The sequence below is a fragment of the Tripterygium wilfordii genome, chromosome 2, assembly GCF_013401445.1.
Source record: "Tripterygium wilfordii isolate XIE 37 chromosome 2, ASM1340144v1, whole genome shotgun sequence".
NCBI classification, from domain to species: domain Eukaryota; kingdom Viridiplantae; phylum Streptophyta; class Magnoliopsida; order Celastrales; family Celastraceae; genus Tripterygium; species Tripterygium wilfordii.
The window spans coordinates 9,432,512-9,449,349 of NC_052233.1; the positions used below are offsets into that span (position 1 = coordinate 9,432,512).

Sequence of the window (16,838 nt, forward strand, 5' to 3'; positions counted from 1 at the left end):
CAGAATATATTTTAATATATATGGCATATACAGATCAATTGAGAATGCATCAGAAGTAACGAATGACATACAAAAATTTGAATTATACAGATATGTAACAGACACTGATGCATGGGTTAGTTTGACAAAATATCTTCTTTTTTAAATACCACGGAGAAATATGTTTGCAGTTATAATCGAACTTTAAGTACGCATATATCTAATCCAATTGATTGTTAATTGAATCACCTTTCGTTAGTTGTGAACGCTCTTATTGCGACTTCAATGAGCATGTACATTTATCATGTACTCTTATCAATTATGCATAGGTGCATAACCTGAATCAGTACGAGTGCCCCTAATGTATGACATCATCATTTTCTTCAATAATAATATGCCTCAAAAATCAATCAACTCCATTTCCCTTCCACCGTTAATTTTTTTATACGAAGTTACCATTTGAGCCTCTTACTGGGAATTATTTACCCTTTTACCAAATAATGTCTCATCATTTTCTTAACAGCACAAACGAAACAAAAGAAAAATACCGGAGGCTCACCAAGAGCCATCTCACTCTGAACTCTAAACAAGGTCAATGATTTTTAATTAAAATATGTTTTCCCGATAAGAAGCAGAAATCTGCAAAGTTCAACGTTAGTCTACTCTCCAAGAGCGCGGAAGTGCGGAACCCTAGATCCAAACGCAAAATGGAACTAAAGGGGGGAGGAACTGTTTACCGCCAGTGCCAAGTGCTGGAGTCTATGTATTCGATGATCGCATTGGTTTTCATACTCGTCACTTGCGTCGAGCTTGGCGATGCCGCTGCTGTCGTCGACGTTTACCGCCTCATCCAGTATGATATCTCTGGTGTTCCCTTCGGATCTCGCCTCGCCACACTTAACCATCCGGCGGCCTCCATGCACTTCTCCCCTGCTGCCGATCTCTCGCGCACTGTCCTCATGATTCCAGTCCGCGAATTAAATATCACCTTTGTGAGAGGTACCGTGCTTTCGTCTCCTCATTTGGAGTTTCGAGTTTGGATTTCTGTTCTATATACTGTAATTAAGACTTGCTTGCTAGCTAGTCCAAGACCGTTCCTAACTCTTTAGTTGGATCTCTCGTAATCTCTGCGTTAAGTTTACCTGTGCTAATTGATTTTGTTCTTGTTTGTCTTATGTTTAACTTGACGTCCTCGTTAGTTAAAGCACTTCTAAACCGACTAAACGCATAGTTTTATCTCGAGTTGCTGCAAATTTGCAGTAAACTTTACTTCAAATGCAAGATGTATATGAAGATCAATTTACTTGCTTTCTTCATTTTAAGCAAGCGTGCATTTGAATTAAAAATTTTAAGACATTCTATATAGAAATTGGAAATCCTTAATTCAGAGATGAGTAGAAAACTAAAATATTTATCTGGTAGAAGTACACACTTCAAGCTTCTTGAATGTTTAAATTTCTGAAAGACATAACAACTATTGTTTAGAGGTTTCTGTTAGACTGTAATTCTTTTCTCTATATTCTTTGTAAGTGGTTTAATTCTTTCCTGAGTTCTGATCAATGTGCAGTGTGGCTGTTGGATTGTTTGAGTTTAGAACATTCCTGTTTCCCTATCTCTTTATTGAAATTAATATGTTGTGGAAATCATATGGCAGAATACATTGCTCAAAGACGACCTCTAGGGGGCTTATTGTTTTTTCTTCCCCAAATGCTTAATTTTGCAAAAATAGGCAGTAAAACGGGTAGTTACCAAATATATGAAATGGAGCTCTTGAAGACTGTACTGGGAGAGCTTGAACGATTAGTTATTCATGCCAATATACCTGTGAGTGAGATGTTATCTTGCATTCTCATTTTTTCTTTCTTTTTTCCCATATGAAGATCATTAATTTGCTTCCTTTTAGCCTTTCACTGCTGTTCTCTGTTGGATGCCTTCGTTTAGTCTTTCCAGTGATTCATCTGATTTTAACTTCTCTTCATAATATGATGACATGTACATATGCGTGTAGATCTATATGCACACTAAAAATGTTGATTGGCACTTTAACTTCAGCTTAAATATAATATACCTTTTATTCTTTCAACTATCGCTGGAGTATTCCTATCTGAAAATATTCTGCATTGAGCCTAATGTTGATTGAAAAACTGTAGAACCTAAAATACTGCATGAAGTTTTGGCATGGATTAACTTGTATTTACACTCTAGAATGCACATTCATAATTAAAACCATTTCCTCGATGAATTTTGTTTCTGATGACAGATTACTCCTGGTAATTGCATGACTGAACCTACAAAATGCGGGGCCAGTGATGAAGCTTGATCAATTGTTAAAAAAAAACTACTGTTTGCGAAACTTTGGTATTGAATTATGATATAGGTTTAATACATGCTCTAGTACTTCTCTTTTAGTTCAGTTAATTAAAACCATTAATCTCTTGGTTTTTCTATCTTCCTAGCTATGCACTCTTAAATGTCGTTTGTCTTTTTTATCTGGAATCCTTGTATTTGTTTATAGTTGCGCAGCTGAGATGGCGTCTCTGCTGTTTCTCATCTTTCCTCGCTTTTTGCCCTCCCTTTTCTTTAATTAGTGTCACTCATTTAGATGAGTGCCCTTACAATGAGGTTTTTGTTGCAGTATCCTGTATACTTTGCTTTTGAGGATGATGATATCAATGCTGTATTGGCTGACGTTAAGAAAAATGATGCCACTGGACAGCCAACTACTGCAACTACTGGCGGGTTAGTTTGTAACTGAGTGAGTTTGGTGGGTTGGTCTATATGCTGTAGATGTCAACATAAAACATGAAATAATTGCTGTAGTTTATGTCTATCTTTGCGAAATATTGCAGATACAAGCTCGTTGTCTCAGCCCCAGAACCTAAGAAAGTTGCATCTCCCACCATCATGAACATTCAGGTCTTATTGAAACTTCTTTTTTTTTTTTTTTGTGTCATTTGAGATGTCTTTTAAAAAAAGGTAAACAACACCCATGCGACGGGGTTGGGGACATGCAAGACGTACGCATACCTTAGCTAAGACACATGACATAGATGTCTTAGCTAAGTCTGATGTATAATTTTTTTTTCATAAATTCTGACATCCTATTTAACTTCATTAAATTGGATTTTGAGTTCAAAATTAATGTGGGAAATTTCTTTGTATTGTCTCATTATGTAGTTGTAAAATGAGATAATCTTAATGTTTTTAAATGTACATTGTCTATCAATAATTCTATGGTTAATATTCAGTTCCAAACTGATTATGAGATGTATTTTTACTGCTATTGATTCTTGCACTGCCAGATATTAAATTGTGTCTTTTTGGCAGGGATGGTTGTCAGGGTTGGAGGCAGATGGAGATACGAATCAACTTCCAACCATTGCTATAGTTGCATCATATGACACATTTGGGGCTGCTCCTGTATGTAACTCATTGATACTAAAGCATATCATTGATTTCCACAATAATAGGATTGTCTGTGTACAGTTTGACATTGTACTTTATTTGCAGGCATTATCAGTTGGAAGTGATAGCAATGGTAGCGGCATTGTGGCACTTCTTGAAATAGCGCGGTTATTCTCTCTTCTTTACTCAAACCCTAAGACAAGAGGAAGGTACAATTTACTTTTTGGACTCACATCTGCGGGACCATACAACTACAATGGAACCCATAAGGTGCATATCTTTCCATGATGGACTTTCCTTTTCTTTTTTCTTTTAGAATGTAGTTCTCCCCTCTTCCCTCTCTGTGGAGAATGTCGTTTGTAGTCTGTCCCTATTCACTCCCTCTATTGTAGTTTGCTTGATTTTATGAATTTTGACTTGCAGTGGCTTCGGAGCTTTGATCAACGTTTGCGTGAGAGTATTGATTATGCTGTTTGCTTAAATAGCATTGGTGCGTGGGACAATAAATTGTGGATTCATGTGTCTAAGCCTCCTGAAAATGCATATATCAAGCAAATCTTTGAAGTAAGCTCATAAAACGTCAAGGACTTAATTTATTATTAACATTGGAGTTCTGTTGCTGCACTGTATATTTTCATTGACACAGTTTTCTGTAGGGTTTTTCCAATGTGGCACAAGAGCTCGGTTTTGAAGTAAATTTGAAGCACAAGAAAATAAACATCTCAAACCCTCGAGTAAGCAAATTGCCTTAAATTCTGAACTCTGCTTGGGTAGTTGAGAAAATTGTTCTATTTATTGAAATTTTCAAGTATTTGACTATTTGTCAGAGAAAAATCAGTGGTCAATTTTAATATTTCTCATGGAACCGCTGTATTAAACATCAGGATGCATGGCTCCTTTCTAGCATCAATGAAAATGACGAGTCCTTTGTTTTATATGATATCTTTAGCCTTTGTTGAATCTATTTTTAGCAACCTGTTATGATCATTTCATATTCTTAGCATGATGTGAAATACCCCAACCCAACAAGTTAATCTATTGGGTTTGAATGGAAAAGTAACAAATCTTAACATGGTATTGTAGTGGGAGGTCTTCGGTTCGAACCTTAGCCTCCGCAATTTAATCCCCTATTTGTTGTTGCCCCAAGTGAGGGCCTTGTGTGAGAGTAACCCTAGTGTTGGGCCTCATTTGTTGTGCACATGCTGGGCCGTTGTCTAGCCCACACATGGGAGGAGTGTTAGCATATGTATAATTGATGTGAAATGCCCCAACCCTACAAGGTAACTTATTGGATTGAATGACAAAGTAGCTAATCTTAACAACTATTATCATGAAATCTGAGGCTGCATCTTGCTTCATGTAATAACTTGAGGTCCCCTTTTGTTTGATTGGGATATCCCTCCTAAATGCTGTACTTTTCCTTTCCTCCTATATTCTGCTGTTTTGGACCGGGTGATATAGCTGATGATCTGATGTAGGTAGCTTGGGAGCATGAACAATTCTCGAGACTAAGAGTTACTGCTGCTACCCTTTCTGAACTCTCTGTGGCACCTGAATTGTTAGAAAGCACTGGAGGATTGTCTGATAACAGGTCATTTTTCAAACTCAAGCACCTTTTATCTTCATTCTAGACTCTAGAGTCTCCTTGTTTTTGTAGCAAGTTGCTGAGAGCTTGGTTCTTCTGCATAGGCCTTTTGTGAATGATACTGCTATCATCAGAAGCATCAAGCTAGTTGCTGAGAGTATTGCAGTAAGTTTTGTATATCTGAGATTGTATCTTTATTGTGGTGTTTCTGGATGATCACACATTCATACGTGTCTCTGCATTTAGTAAAACCGGCTTCATTAGTGTATGCAGCATCTGTGTTGTTTCTGTTGATTTTAGGAAAGAACTTTGAGATAATGATATTGCAATTTGAAACATAAAGAAAGATACACGTGGAGAGGCTTATCAAAAAAAGAAAAAAGAAAAAAGAAAAGATGAAGATACTTCTTGAGAGGAATATCCATGTCTAATCCTGAATTTATGGCTCAGGTGTAGTGTGTTTAACATTCTTATGAGCGGCATCCAGACCTGTGCTTGTATTATTGAATGTGCTATGCATTTTTCTGTTTGATGCATTGTGGATATTTAGCTGGTTGGTTAGGATTCTCTAATTAGACTCGGGAAACCCGTGGAAGACTGGTATCTTCCTTTTGTGCAAATTATCACGATGCTTTAAAATTTTAAGGGGCTCACTGGAAATAAGACTGGAAAATCTCATAATTCGTTCAATCCATTATGAAGGAAAAATTGCCAACCAGACGTGAACGTGAACCAACTGATACAAATTGTTACTTCACATATAGCGATGTGAATGCCACTTGTGGATTGATTGTCTTTGCTCCTGTGTCAGACATTATATAGGCGAAAAGAAAATCAGATTGTGTCAGTTGATTGCTTGTGGTGTTCTAGCTTGATCTCCACTTAAAGTAACAATGATTGGATTGTTTATATCTGGATTCTGCCACGCAAGATCGACCTTTTTTTTTCACTGCTATTTGATGTAAACATGTGGACCACTGGTTCAGTCGCAGTGGTGCAACCTGGAGGTCACAAGTTTAATTCCTAGAAACAACCTCTTTACATATTATGTAGGGGTAAAGTCTGGTGCATCATACCTCTCCCCGATCCTGTCCACTACGGGAGTCTTGTGCACGGGAATTGTTTACCTAACTGATGTATTTTTCTTTCTCTGTTGTTTGCAGAGACATATCTATGGTCATCAGGGCAAGAACATTCAAATCTTTGCAGATGAGAGCAGTTTGGCTGTCAACCCTTCTTATGTAAATGCATGGTTGGACATTCTGTCACGGACCCCCCGGGTGGCTCCATTTCTCTTAAAGAATGATCCACTCGTCATGGCACTGAAAAAGGTTAGGGAAATGGCTTATGGAATAGGGTTAAGAAAATAAAGTTCTTGATATCCCAAATTTGATCCCTGTGATTGATGTTCCACTAAGCATAAGTTCTGCTGTTTCTACTTTTGCGAATGTGGTAGAATGTTCAAAACAACTGCTATATTTTGCCCTGCCTGATACCAATTAATTATCAGGGTTCTTCTCCATTAGTAAGAATAGTTTGTTTGCAGTAAGTAGTATTAAGGTTTTTTATTGGTATAAGGAAAGTAGAATACTTGCGAGATTTAGGTTCTTTTGGGTAAATAGTACTGGGATAAACAAAGAAGATAAGGGAGCAAGAATTGGGGGTGTTCAAGGTGTAGCAAAAACTATCAAGAACAGCAACTTATGATCTTTTTCTTACTGTTGACAGGAATTAGCTGACCATACTGATCAGGTGAATGTGCAACATGAGGTGCTTGACGGGATGTTCACTTTCTATGATTCAACCAAAGCGAAGCTTAACATATATCAGGTATCTTTAGATTTCCATCTATCATGATTCATGACAGTTTTAATGTCCCATCTCACTCCCTCACACTCACGTGGATGACCTATAGATGTTGCTAGTGCATGCACAAAACTATAAGGTAGACTTAGTCTACCTCCATAGGCCACTCAGCTTGTAGTGCGACAATGCCCTCTATTGTAGAACTCTCAACTGTCAACTGTGCTTATTGACTGTTAATGCTGAGATGTCATGTCTTAAAAGTGATATAATGATTGTAGTCTACAGCAACTTGCTGAACGTAGACACACGGAAGATACGTGTTCTTCTGATGATATATTATGGATTGACCTCGGGTCTTCAGAAGTATGCAATGCCCATACCTTTGACTCTGTACAATCTGTCTAATATATTTTTGATTATGTTTTCATTTCTGATGTGCAGTGAACTATTTCTCCCTGTTTCTTCCATATATTAATTCAAGGATATTTCGAATGATATATTCATCTAGATACCACATTTAATTATTCTGTTATAGTGAGCCAGTTCTGGCGTTAAATATTTGTTTGTGTATTTACCGATGGATTACATTTTTTTTTTCATAGATGACTCCAACTCAAATGTGTTACTACAGGTTGCAAGTGTGACATTTGATTTGTTGTTGCTTCTGGTGCTGGGATCATATTTGATTGTGCTTTTTAGTTTTTTAGCCATCACGACTAAGGTACTTTTTTTTCTCCGTAATTACATTTCACGATTGATGTTATCAGTTAGCAAAATTTAACAGAATTGCTAATGATACTTGCTCATTTGCTAATGATACTTGCAGGGTCTTGATGATCTAATCAGTTTATTCCGACGACCTCCATCACGCAAGATGAAAACAGCTTGATATCAAATGTAGGATTGTGAGTTATGGATAACTGTTTAGTACTGAACAAGTACCTCGCATAGCATAGAATGTACTTGTCATGGAATCTGGTAGTTCCTATTATTTAGGCACAATGAGCAATCATTTTTATCGTCTGCCATAGGATTTTTACCTTCTCAAGTTTTGCCCAAATTTGTACCTTTGTAATCCAGAATGTGTGCTAGCAATTTTACGAATTCAAAGGGTATAACTTCTCCAATGGGGTAATGGTGTAAAAATGGTGGCCCGTCTATACACACTGCGTTTTATGGTGTGAGGTGCGTATGAGCTGATCAGGGGCCTACGTCGTCCAGTCTGGTAAAAGTGTGGGCTTAGATGGTTGTATGAGGCCCATGGGCTGAGCTCAAGGTCAAGGAAGTGGCCAAATCTGAACTTTGGGCCGGATTTAAAGCTTATGAGCTGACCACGGGCCCACCCCATCCAGTCCGCTAAAAGTCTGGGCTTTGATAGTTGTATTAGGCCCCTGGGCTGAGATTAGGGTCAAGAAAGTAGCCAAAGCTGAACTTTGACCAGCACTTGAGTTTCGCACCTTAAACTTTAGCCCGGGCCGGGAATTTTTAAAGTAAACTACAAAAAGATTAATTTTCGGGCCGAGCTTTGACAAGAAAATAGGCCCAAGTTATTGGGCAAAGCCTGACCCAACAAGATGGGCTCAAAAATTTATAAAACTTGGGCCGGCCCAGCCCAGCATTTTATCAGCCTAGCGCAAGCCTACACGCGTATACACCATCCTTATGAATCTCGTTTTTCACTGCAAAGTGTAATTTCATACCAATCAACATGAATTTCCATCTAAAAAAATGTTCGTCAAAAGCTGAGTAGCATTTAAGAATAAGACTCTTTTAAGTCATATGTATCCAATATAAATATGTTTTTTTTTCCACTCCTTGTGCAATTTTCATTGCATCTAGGCCATCAACTTATGTGTTAATAATAAAAGGCATCATCTTTTTTTTTTTGTTTGTATGACAAACAGAGAGACAAGAAACACCAACTAGGCACCATCTTATTTGTTCATACATATTATAGCGCCTAGGACGTAGTACGATAATACAATTGTCAACAGTCAACTCAAAAAATGAAAGAATATATAGTACGGAAATTATATGATGTGTCATAAGCCCAACCTTAGCAACATTTAACACAATAATATAAGAGGATCAGAAAGTTACATCACCTATCAGCTGCTGGCACGGGGGGAAAGCCTGGCTGGCTGAACACCCTCATCTAGCACCTGCAGGTAAACATGGTGTTATTCTTCATTTTACCATTTGAACTACAAAAAACGAGGGAATTCTGCACTTCTCACCTTCCTATTCATGCCCACCAAGGCCTTGTGGGCTTCACTCTGTTCAGCAAAGGTCACATACCCATAACCTTTTGACCTTTTAGTAGTTTTATTCCTTGTTATTTTAGCTGGAAAATAAGGGGTGTCAAACATTTGATATAGTGATAATGTTGAAGCACGGATTGACATGTTTGATATACCTTCAAGAACATGGCCAAATTGTGAGAATGCTTCAACTAATCTTTCTTCTGTGGTCAAGAAAGATACACCTGCAAGGCTGCAACAAAGTCATTGTTCATGGCAACACCAAAAGTGTTAAAAGATGGGATAAATTGAAGGCATGCAGCCTCTCTAATCAATGAATGGAACTATAGTATAAATTACTACAATTATTCGCTCTGTACCAAAGGTTGCAGAGACCTTAGCAAAGTTAATATACAAGTAATGCATCTGCATTGAAAAACACAACTCCAGGGAAGTGCAGCTAGTTGAACAACACCATTAAGAAGAGCTCATAATGAAACTTATACATAGCATAGGTATGCAAGATATAAGTCTAAGAGGGGCCGGGCTAAGCATAGACTGTGATAGAAACTCCGGTACAACACTTTGCTTCCTTTGTTTTTCTTCCTTTCAAAGTTCTGATGAGGTTGGTCAGGAGGCTGGGGGCAGATGCAGAAGTGCAGAATAAGCCTCTAATATGGATCAATTTTTAGAAAATACAGAAAACTATACAAGGGCTTTCTTTATTCCTAAATTTAGTTTTCTTTAGGTAGGGTGAGTACGGCTCACTCTCTGCCAATTGATACAAACAGGTGGTCTCACTAGATGTGAAAATGGATCAGCAGTGCCAAAAAGTTCACAGTGATCAAAACAGTTTGTTAGACAAATGGAATTTTTCATATCATAAGGGGTAGAACAGACACAGCTTATTCGGATCTCCTGACAAACTAAATAACCTTCTCCCCAAAACTGTCTTAAACCCTCATTTGCGTCTTGTATTTCTTCCTCTATCAAATCAGCCAAACAACTCCTAACTAGAGAGATTCGGAATGCTTTTACTTCATCAGATGGAGAGAACAACAAAGTAAATACTCGATTTCAGAAGGAAAAGAAAAGAAAAAGTCGAAATGCAATTCCATTAGCATGCTTTTGATAAACATTCCACATTTCTACTCCAACCTCCATTAAATTCGCAACGGACAACCATCCCCCAAACTGCTGGAGATGAGGTTTCGTGCCAAAGCCAGCACACGAAGTTTCAATTCCACACTCAGCAATCACTTCCATCCAGTTCTACGGACGAAGGAGATGCTTTCATATTTGAAGGAAATAAAAATTGAAGAAATTATTCGTCATCAAATCTACTGTAGCCTCAATAAAAGAAAAGCCTCAGAAATCTTATATCATCAACATCCTCACAAATCTTATATCATCGACATCCACACAAATCTGCATCCACATGTATATGGAGAGAGAGATGGAGAGAGTACCTTTGAGGAAAAGCTTAGAAGCGAAGCCCCTGTAGAAGAAGAACTGAGAAGCTGGGTATGTAGAATTTGAAGGAGAGATGTTCCCAAGAAAGCGTTGCGAGTTGCGACAGCTATTTGAGAGACGGGAGTCACCGAGACCCTCACCTGTCCACTAAAACTGAATATTTTACCACGTACATATGGTGCGAAAGGGAACACGGCCCGAACGGGGAACAGCTTTGAAACTACGAAATTATTAGGGATTTGGGGATCGAAGCATAATTATTAGTTTACACCCCATGCTTTGTAGGTGTGACCGTGTGAATAGAATAATTATTTTTTATTCTTTTAGACAAGAAAGCCCGTATTAAACTATAAATTAAGACTCTAGGCCCAAATCCACGTGGCTTTTATCTCAAGGTTAGACTTACACTTATAAATCATATCATTAGTTGATTTACACCAAACCGATATAAGACCTTTTACGAGTCTTACAATTAAATATTGAACACACATATGCCTAACCCAACTGATTGTCAACCGAACCACATCTTGTTGATTAACCAAATACTTATTGGCCTATCTCATGATTTCTATAAATTATAAAAAAAAAAAATGAAGTAATCATCACCATTAAGTCCAAATCACCCCAAGATTGGATGTTCTGGAATACAAGAAGATTCTTGAAAGTTTGCTTACCAAACAATGCAGTGAAACTTGGAACATCATTCAAGGTCAGGAAACAACTCACCAATGAATTCCAGGATTTGCAACTTAAAATACCTCCTATGCATTTGATATCCAATGGAACAAGCTTATTAGCATGCCAACAACAAATATGACAGTGATAATATATAATGATATACTTCAACAGCCAAGGGAACCAACAAGAGTCGAATACTATACAAATTGGGCCTTCTTACACACCCACAGTCCGGGAATAAAGCTACACGTAAACAAAACTCCAGCAAGCACAAGTTGGTGCCTCCTCCAACAGATCAAGCGTTATGTGAATTTAGCAGCGCACGGTAAACCATGTCAATGAATTGATCATCCTATAACAAAGTACGCAATGGTCCAATTAATAAACAATCACAACTGCTACCATGCAAAGTTATACAAGGAAAAAGCGTGTATGATATTGCTCATAGAGGAAACTAATCATATGATTTCTTACATGTGCATAAGGTCTATTAAATCCATACATTGTGATTGTAATATATTTCAATTGGCTAAAACTTATTTGCAAAGATTGTTTGAGTATCAGTCTATCAGATATTGAAAATCCAACCATGGCTTATTACTAACTCTGCCTCTGCAAATCAAGAACTAGGAAAGACTTTACCTGAACAAGCACCAAAAGGGCATCTCTAACTTTGTCTCTGTTGATGACGGCACCATAGTTGGCAGTAGGCACAGTAGTAGGAGTCAGAGATGGTGGTGGTGGCGTAGGTGGGGGGAAAGGCTGAAGCAGTGGAGCACCATATGGACGCTGCAGATTCACGGGAGGGTTGAGTGGAGGAGCAGTAGGCAGTGATGAAGATACAGGTGGCGTCGTCCTGGCAGCCAAAGGAGGAGGAACAAAAAATGAAGAGGGTTTTACAAGATTAGCGGCCCGGTTGATGTTGCTGATGGGTTCAAGGGTATCAAAAAGTGGTATTAAAGGAGTAGATGCTGGCAGAGAAGGAGATGGCATTTGCATGGATGGAACAGTGGGAGGGAGAGCACTAACAGGAAGGGAAGGTGAAGGGATTTGTGTGGAAGATTGGTAAGGTTGACCGGCAACTGATGCAAGTGAAGGATTACCCATATTCATAGCTGCCTGCAATAATGAAATCAAACGACAATCCCAATCAGACCTAAGGACTCTAAAGACATTGACGATACTAAAAGATAAAATGCACATCATAAAATTTAACTTTAACTGATAACTGCAAAAGAAGGAAGTCCAAACAAAAGTGACTATTTTTAGGGAAAGGGGGAACTGGTCAAGGACAATTCTAGAATCCAGACATACAAAACTTGCACAGATAGATGGATAGAGAGATGGAGAGAGAGAGAGAGAGAGAAAACTTTGAAATTGAGTAAAATATTATTGCTAGGCACCAAGTTGGTGTCACCCGAAGAGATATGTGGTGTACTTTTATCTCTGAATACATTCCTCTCGAAGACATTCATTTTGCGTATGACTACCTACATTAGAAGACAATGTATACATGAATCTACATTATTTAATTCCTTCAAAGTTTCAGCTTTAGTGATGTGTGTCGTGTCTTTTAGGCTGCACTTGTTTCAAGTATATAAGGGGTGAAGTGTTACTCAGTAACAATTCATAACCTTTTAACGGTATTTGACAAATGGAGGTCACTGGTAACCCCAAACGAGAACAAATGATATCCTTGGGGCCTGGGGGCTACCCCTTATCTTCATTTTTCTCCTTCATGTTGTTATTGTAACAATTTACAAAGACTTCCTTCAAATGGGCTTCCCCTTATATTTACCAGTTTGCACCAACTAGTGGAAAAACTCAATATTTTTTCAGAAATCTTTTTCACATAAATATTTTCCAGAAGGTGACTCTATGAAACCGTCGGAATATAAGATTAGGTATGTTCAAGCGAAAAAAAATTTAACAATTTGCAGTTTGCCGTGTCTGAGAAGCACGTACTAAAATATCTTGAGTATAGAAGAGACTTACGCTAAAGAAGTTCACAAAGGCATGATCATCTGGGGCATCAACAACATTGGAGGCAGCCGAAGATGGTGGCTCCAGAGGACCGTCCATGACTGCCATACTTGGGACAGCTTCAAGTTCCTCAAATTCACTGCTGTGAAGCATGGCTATAATATAAATTACAAAATTTTGACAATTTAACACTAATACAGGAAAGTAAACATCCTCTTGCATTCCCAAACAATAAATTTCTTAATGAAAAGACTTGAAATCGTTAAACTTTCCAGACCTTAAATCACCGAAAGCACATTTGGAGTAGAATTTCTAAATTCCACCAGGATCAATTGCCACAAGAGTTCTGCATTCCCATTTTCTCATCCTCTTTTATTATTAAGTGCTAAGAATTCTTCATTCCTCTAGGTGTACAGCAGGAAGAACATTAACCCTCACCACGTAGAGGCATCCTTTAAGATGGACTATGGCATTGCAATTACCACCAAAACATTTTTGCCAGTCCTAGGAATACTATATTTCTTTACGTGATTCACATACACTGTATAATGAAGAATATTAGCACAATATATAATGTATGAAAATTTTCTTTCTGAATGCAAAAGAGCCTTCATTCAGGGCCACTAAGGAGGTGAAACATGAAAGTTTAAAATCAATTAAACAAAAAACATAGAGGAAATCCCAAACCACTAGATGGGTGAACTGAGATTAAAGACAAAGATGAAAAGCAATTAAACAGAAACAGTGTATCTGATACAGAAAATTGAGAGATGAATGTAATTAATAAACAGAAACCGTGTTTTCACTTGTTTCATCAGAAATGTAATATACATCTTCTAGAAATGGAGAGAGCCAACTATCACCTTTTATTTGTTGACACCATCGATTTTTGAGGCACCTTAGAGTATGCACTCAGAATCCTGGAAAGATGAAATAGAAAAAATTTAATAAATGATAATGAAAAGATTATCAACTATATAATTTACAGCAATTCAACTTGTGAAATCTTAGTGCAAGATAGGGGAAAAAAAAACAGGGCTAGTTCGATCAAAATAAGAAAGCCTTATTATAAGATTCAAGTAACCGAAAAATCAGCTTTAAACTGCAGCTTCATAAGAATCATAACAATAGTAAATATATAGCATGGCCAACCACATACTTCATGTCCTTCTGGTACCCATCATGGCATACCAAGCCACAAGATGAAGGGATCATACGCTGGTAAAGCAAACCACTTGATAACAATTTATAATTTTAGTAGCTCATTCTGCTCTTTGTGCTTCAAAATGACTTTAACTAACTAGTTACTACCCTCTCAAAATAAAGTTCAAACAGCAAGACTCCACTCTTGAATTAATAAATTTCAGCCAAAAGAAAGAACATACACAAGAGTCAAAATAGAACATGAAACACCTTATTTAAAGGGATAATCCCCTATAGTTATCTTGACAAAAATTACATGTATTTATAACATTAACCAGTATATGGTTCATTCTCTCAGCTACAAGGATATTGGCCAGAAACATATATTTATTTATTGTTTATCATAATGAGAAAGTGGTACCTGCTGAAAAGATTTGCAACCTCTTCACATTCTCTTGCATTGTAGAACCAAATGCCATTAACTTCTTGAGATACATTACGGTATAAAAGATATGGAACCTGGATCTCATACTCAAAATCTCCCAACAGATTTTCCACCAAATTATCTGATTTCACAAACATAAGAAAGTTCCTTAGTACAAAAATCACCAACTAACAAGAAACGTCAGATTTTTTTTTCTTGTAATGATTAATAAATTTTATCAAAAGAAACTAAGACGGCAAGAAAATGTCGCCATATAGGAAGTATATGGAATACAAGTGTCGATAGCATCCAATAAGACAGTTGCAAATGACATTAAAGCATCGAGTATCGCTAAGCTTGATAATAACTCATAATGAGGATTATTGAATCAGGAGCCCATCCCTTAAACAACTAAACAAGTGCCTCATCGTCCACAGGTAGGAAAGTTAAAGATAGTACATGGTTCAAATTGAGAACAGCTACCTCATTTAAGAAAAAATTCAGTATGTACAATGTTAAGTAATTAGAAAAAATTAGATTGTGACTGTCCTACAGTTTATAGGGAGTATAGAGAAAACCAATTGGAAAATTCTCCCTATGTCAATACTATAACCATATTGCTTTGGTGGCATAATCCGAGATCAATATTAACTACCATAGACTCCAGAGTCCTCATAGAGCTAGCGTATCCCTTATTTTTCTCAATTACCATAAAAAATTCAATGAATACAACAATGGAAAATCAAAGGTAATACTGAAACTGAAATAACATAACACAATTCAAAACCAAGACATAAGTGGAGTAGAGGAGGAACCTGTATTACGCCGGTTCATCACAATAAACTGAAACCGAGGTTGTGCATTCCTGAGATTCCCCAAGAATTCATCATCAACATGCAACAGTATATATGCAATACATTAGGCGTCATTCAATCAAAATCAATCGACTAAAAATCAACAAAGAGAAATACACTAACAGAATTACATACATGTCTACAATCTTACCTCTTAACGACGAAAAGGGATCCTTCCACATCCTTGCGACTCTGCAGATGAGCCAAAACCGATCAGCGAGAGAGCAAATGAGTGAATGAGAGAGAAAGAGGGGGAGGAGGGGACAAACCCATTGGCTGAGCTCGATATTGAACTCATAGAAGGTAACATGAGCCGCGGTAATGAGAATCTCTTCGACGAAAGGATCGATTCGCTGAAGAACTGTGAGATTGAGCAGCTTTGTGCTCTGTTGGTCCAGATTCGGCATCAATTTTCCGTTCTGCGACATTCTGTCATCAATTTTATTTTTCATGAATTAGGGATTTTGATCAGTCTAGTTGCCCAAACACAATTCCTAGAAGACTGGGCTTGAGGATTCAGAGAGATCCGTCAAGCTTTGCTTTGTTGGGCAGACTTTTCCGTTTAGTGAATGGACTGAAATAGCCTCCCAACTAACGTGTGTGATTGTGAAGCAATCAACAAAACGCCGCCGTTTAAACCCCTAGGCAACACCCTATAGCGTACTAACTGAGAACTAGAAGTCTAGAAGTCCGAGACCCAACAGAGTAAACCCGGCTTGGCCCAACATTGCCTGATAGCATGATCCAGAGGCCCGTACTCCCCCAACAGGGCCATGGGCCCACCGGTTATGGGCTTCGTAAGCCGTAATTTGATGCCTCGTTTGATTATATTCAGCAATGACACCAAGTGGTTTTGCTTCCACCACCCTTGGATGGGCTACGGTCATGTTCCTATGCTGCCACCGCCAGTCCCCGTAGCTCAACCACCTCCGGTGTATTCACCGCTACCGTCAAGTCCTCCTCCATTCTCCCTGCCGCCAGTTCCACCTACATATCAGTCACCTCCACCAATTCCAACTAAGCCAATTACACCACTACCATCACCTTACCATGGCTAGCCTCCAGCAGAGACTCCCTAGAGTGTCTCCACCACCATCACCTCTTCCTCACCAACTACCATTTCCACAAAAGCACAAACCTCCTATATTATGAAAACCTCCATGTCCACCAGCTACTATTCCAGCCCAACCGCCTCCAGCAAGCCCTCCTCCCAAATATATATATGTATGTATGTATGAACTATGAAGGACCAAGGTTTCCTCCACAAC

At 38.1% G+C, this 16,838-nt stretch overlaps 3 protein-coding genes across 4 annotated transcripts; 1 reads left to right on the top strand and 2 right to left on the bottom strand.

Annotated features, from left to right (window-relative positions):
• The first annotated feature begins 546 nt into the window (after positions 1-546).
• LOC120015451 (nicalin-1-like) lies at positions 547-7,899 on the top strand. Its single transcript, XM_038867890.1, has 14 exons — positions 547-978; positions 1,634-1,803; positions 2,615-2,718; positions 2,829-2,895; positions 3,307-3,399; positions 3,490-3,654; positions 3,808-3,948; positions 4,041-4,118; positions 4,863-4,975; positions 5,074-5,134; positions 6,133-6,300; positions 6,698-6,799; positions 7,407-7,496; positions 7,602-7,899. The coding sequence occupies exons 1-14, from the start codon at positions 687-689 to the stop codon at positions 7,662-7,664; spliced, it is 1,707 nt and encodes a 568-aa protein (XP_038723818.1). The 5' UTR covers positions 547-686; the 3' UTR covers positions 7,665-7,899.
• An 830-nt stretch (positions 7,900-8,729) lies between these two features.
• On the bottom strand, positions 8,730-11,257 carry LOC120011056 (glycine-rich RNA-binding protein 2, mitochondrial-like). Its single transcript, XM_038862082.1, has 7 exons — positions 11,247-11,257; positions 11,095-11,179; positions 10,932-11,042; positions 10,485-10,635; positions 9,192-9,260; positions 9,013-9,119; positions 8,730-8,937 (listed from the first exon to the last, which is right to left on the bottom strand). Exons 1-7 carry the CDS (start codon positions 11,255-11,257, stop codon positions 8,884-8,886), a joined length of 588 nt encoding a protein of 195 aa, XP_038718010.1. The 3' UTR covers positions 8,730-8,883.
• Positions 11,199-16,135, bottom strand: LOC120013899 (mRNA-decapping enzyme-like protein). 2 transcript variants are annotated; one of them, XM_038865885.1, is made up of 8 exons: positions 15,840-16,135; positions 15,722-15,762; positions 15,532-15,581; positions 14,714-14,858; positions 14,013-14,069; positions 13,162-13,288; positions 11,809-12,285; positions 11,199-11,518 (listed from the first exon to the last, which is right to left on the bottom strand). In XM_038865885.1, the coding sequence occupies exons 1-8, from the start codon at positions 16,020-16,022 to the stop codon at positions 11,462-11,464; spliced, it is 1,137 nt and encodes a 378-aa protein (XP_038721813.1). In that variant the 5' UTR covers positions 16,023-16,135; the 3' UTR covers positions 11,199-11,461. The 2 variants fall into 2 exon arrangements, with proteins under 2 accessions (XP_038721813.1, XP_038721805.1); XM_038865877.1 differs by having other exon boundaries at positions 13,162-13,291.
• Between the last annotated feature and the right edge of the window lie 703 nt (positions 16,136-16,838).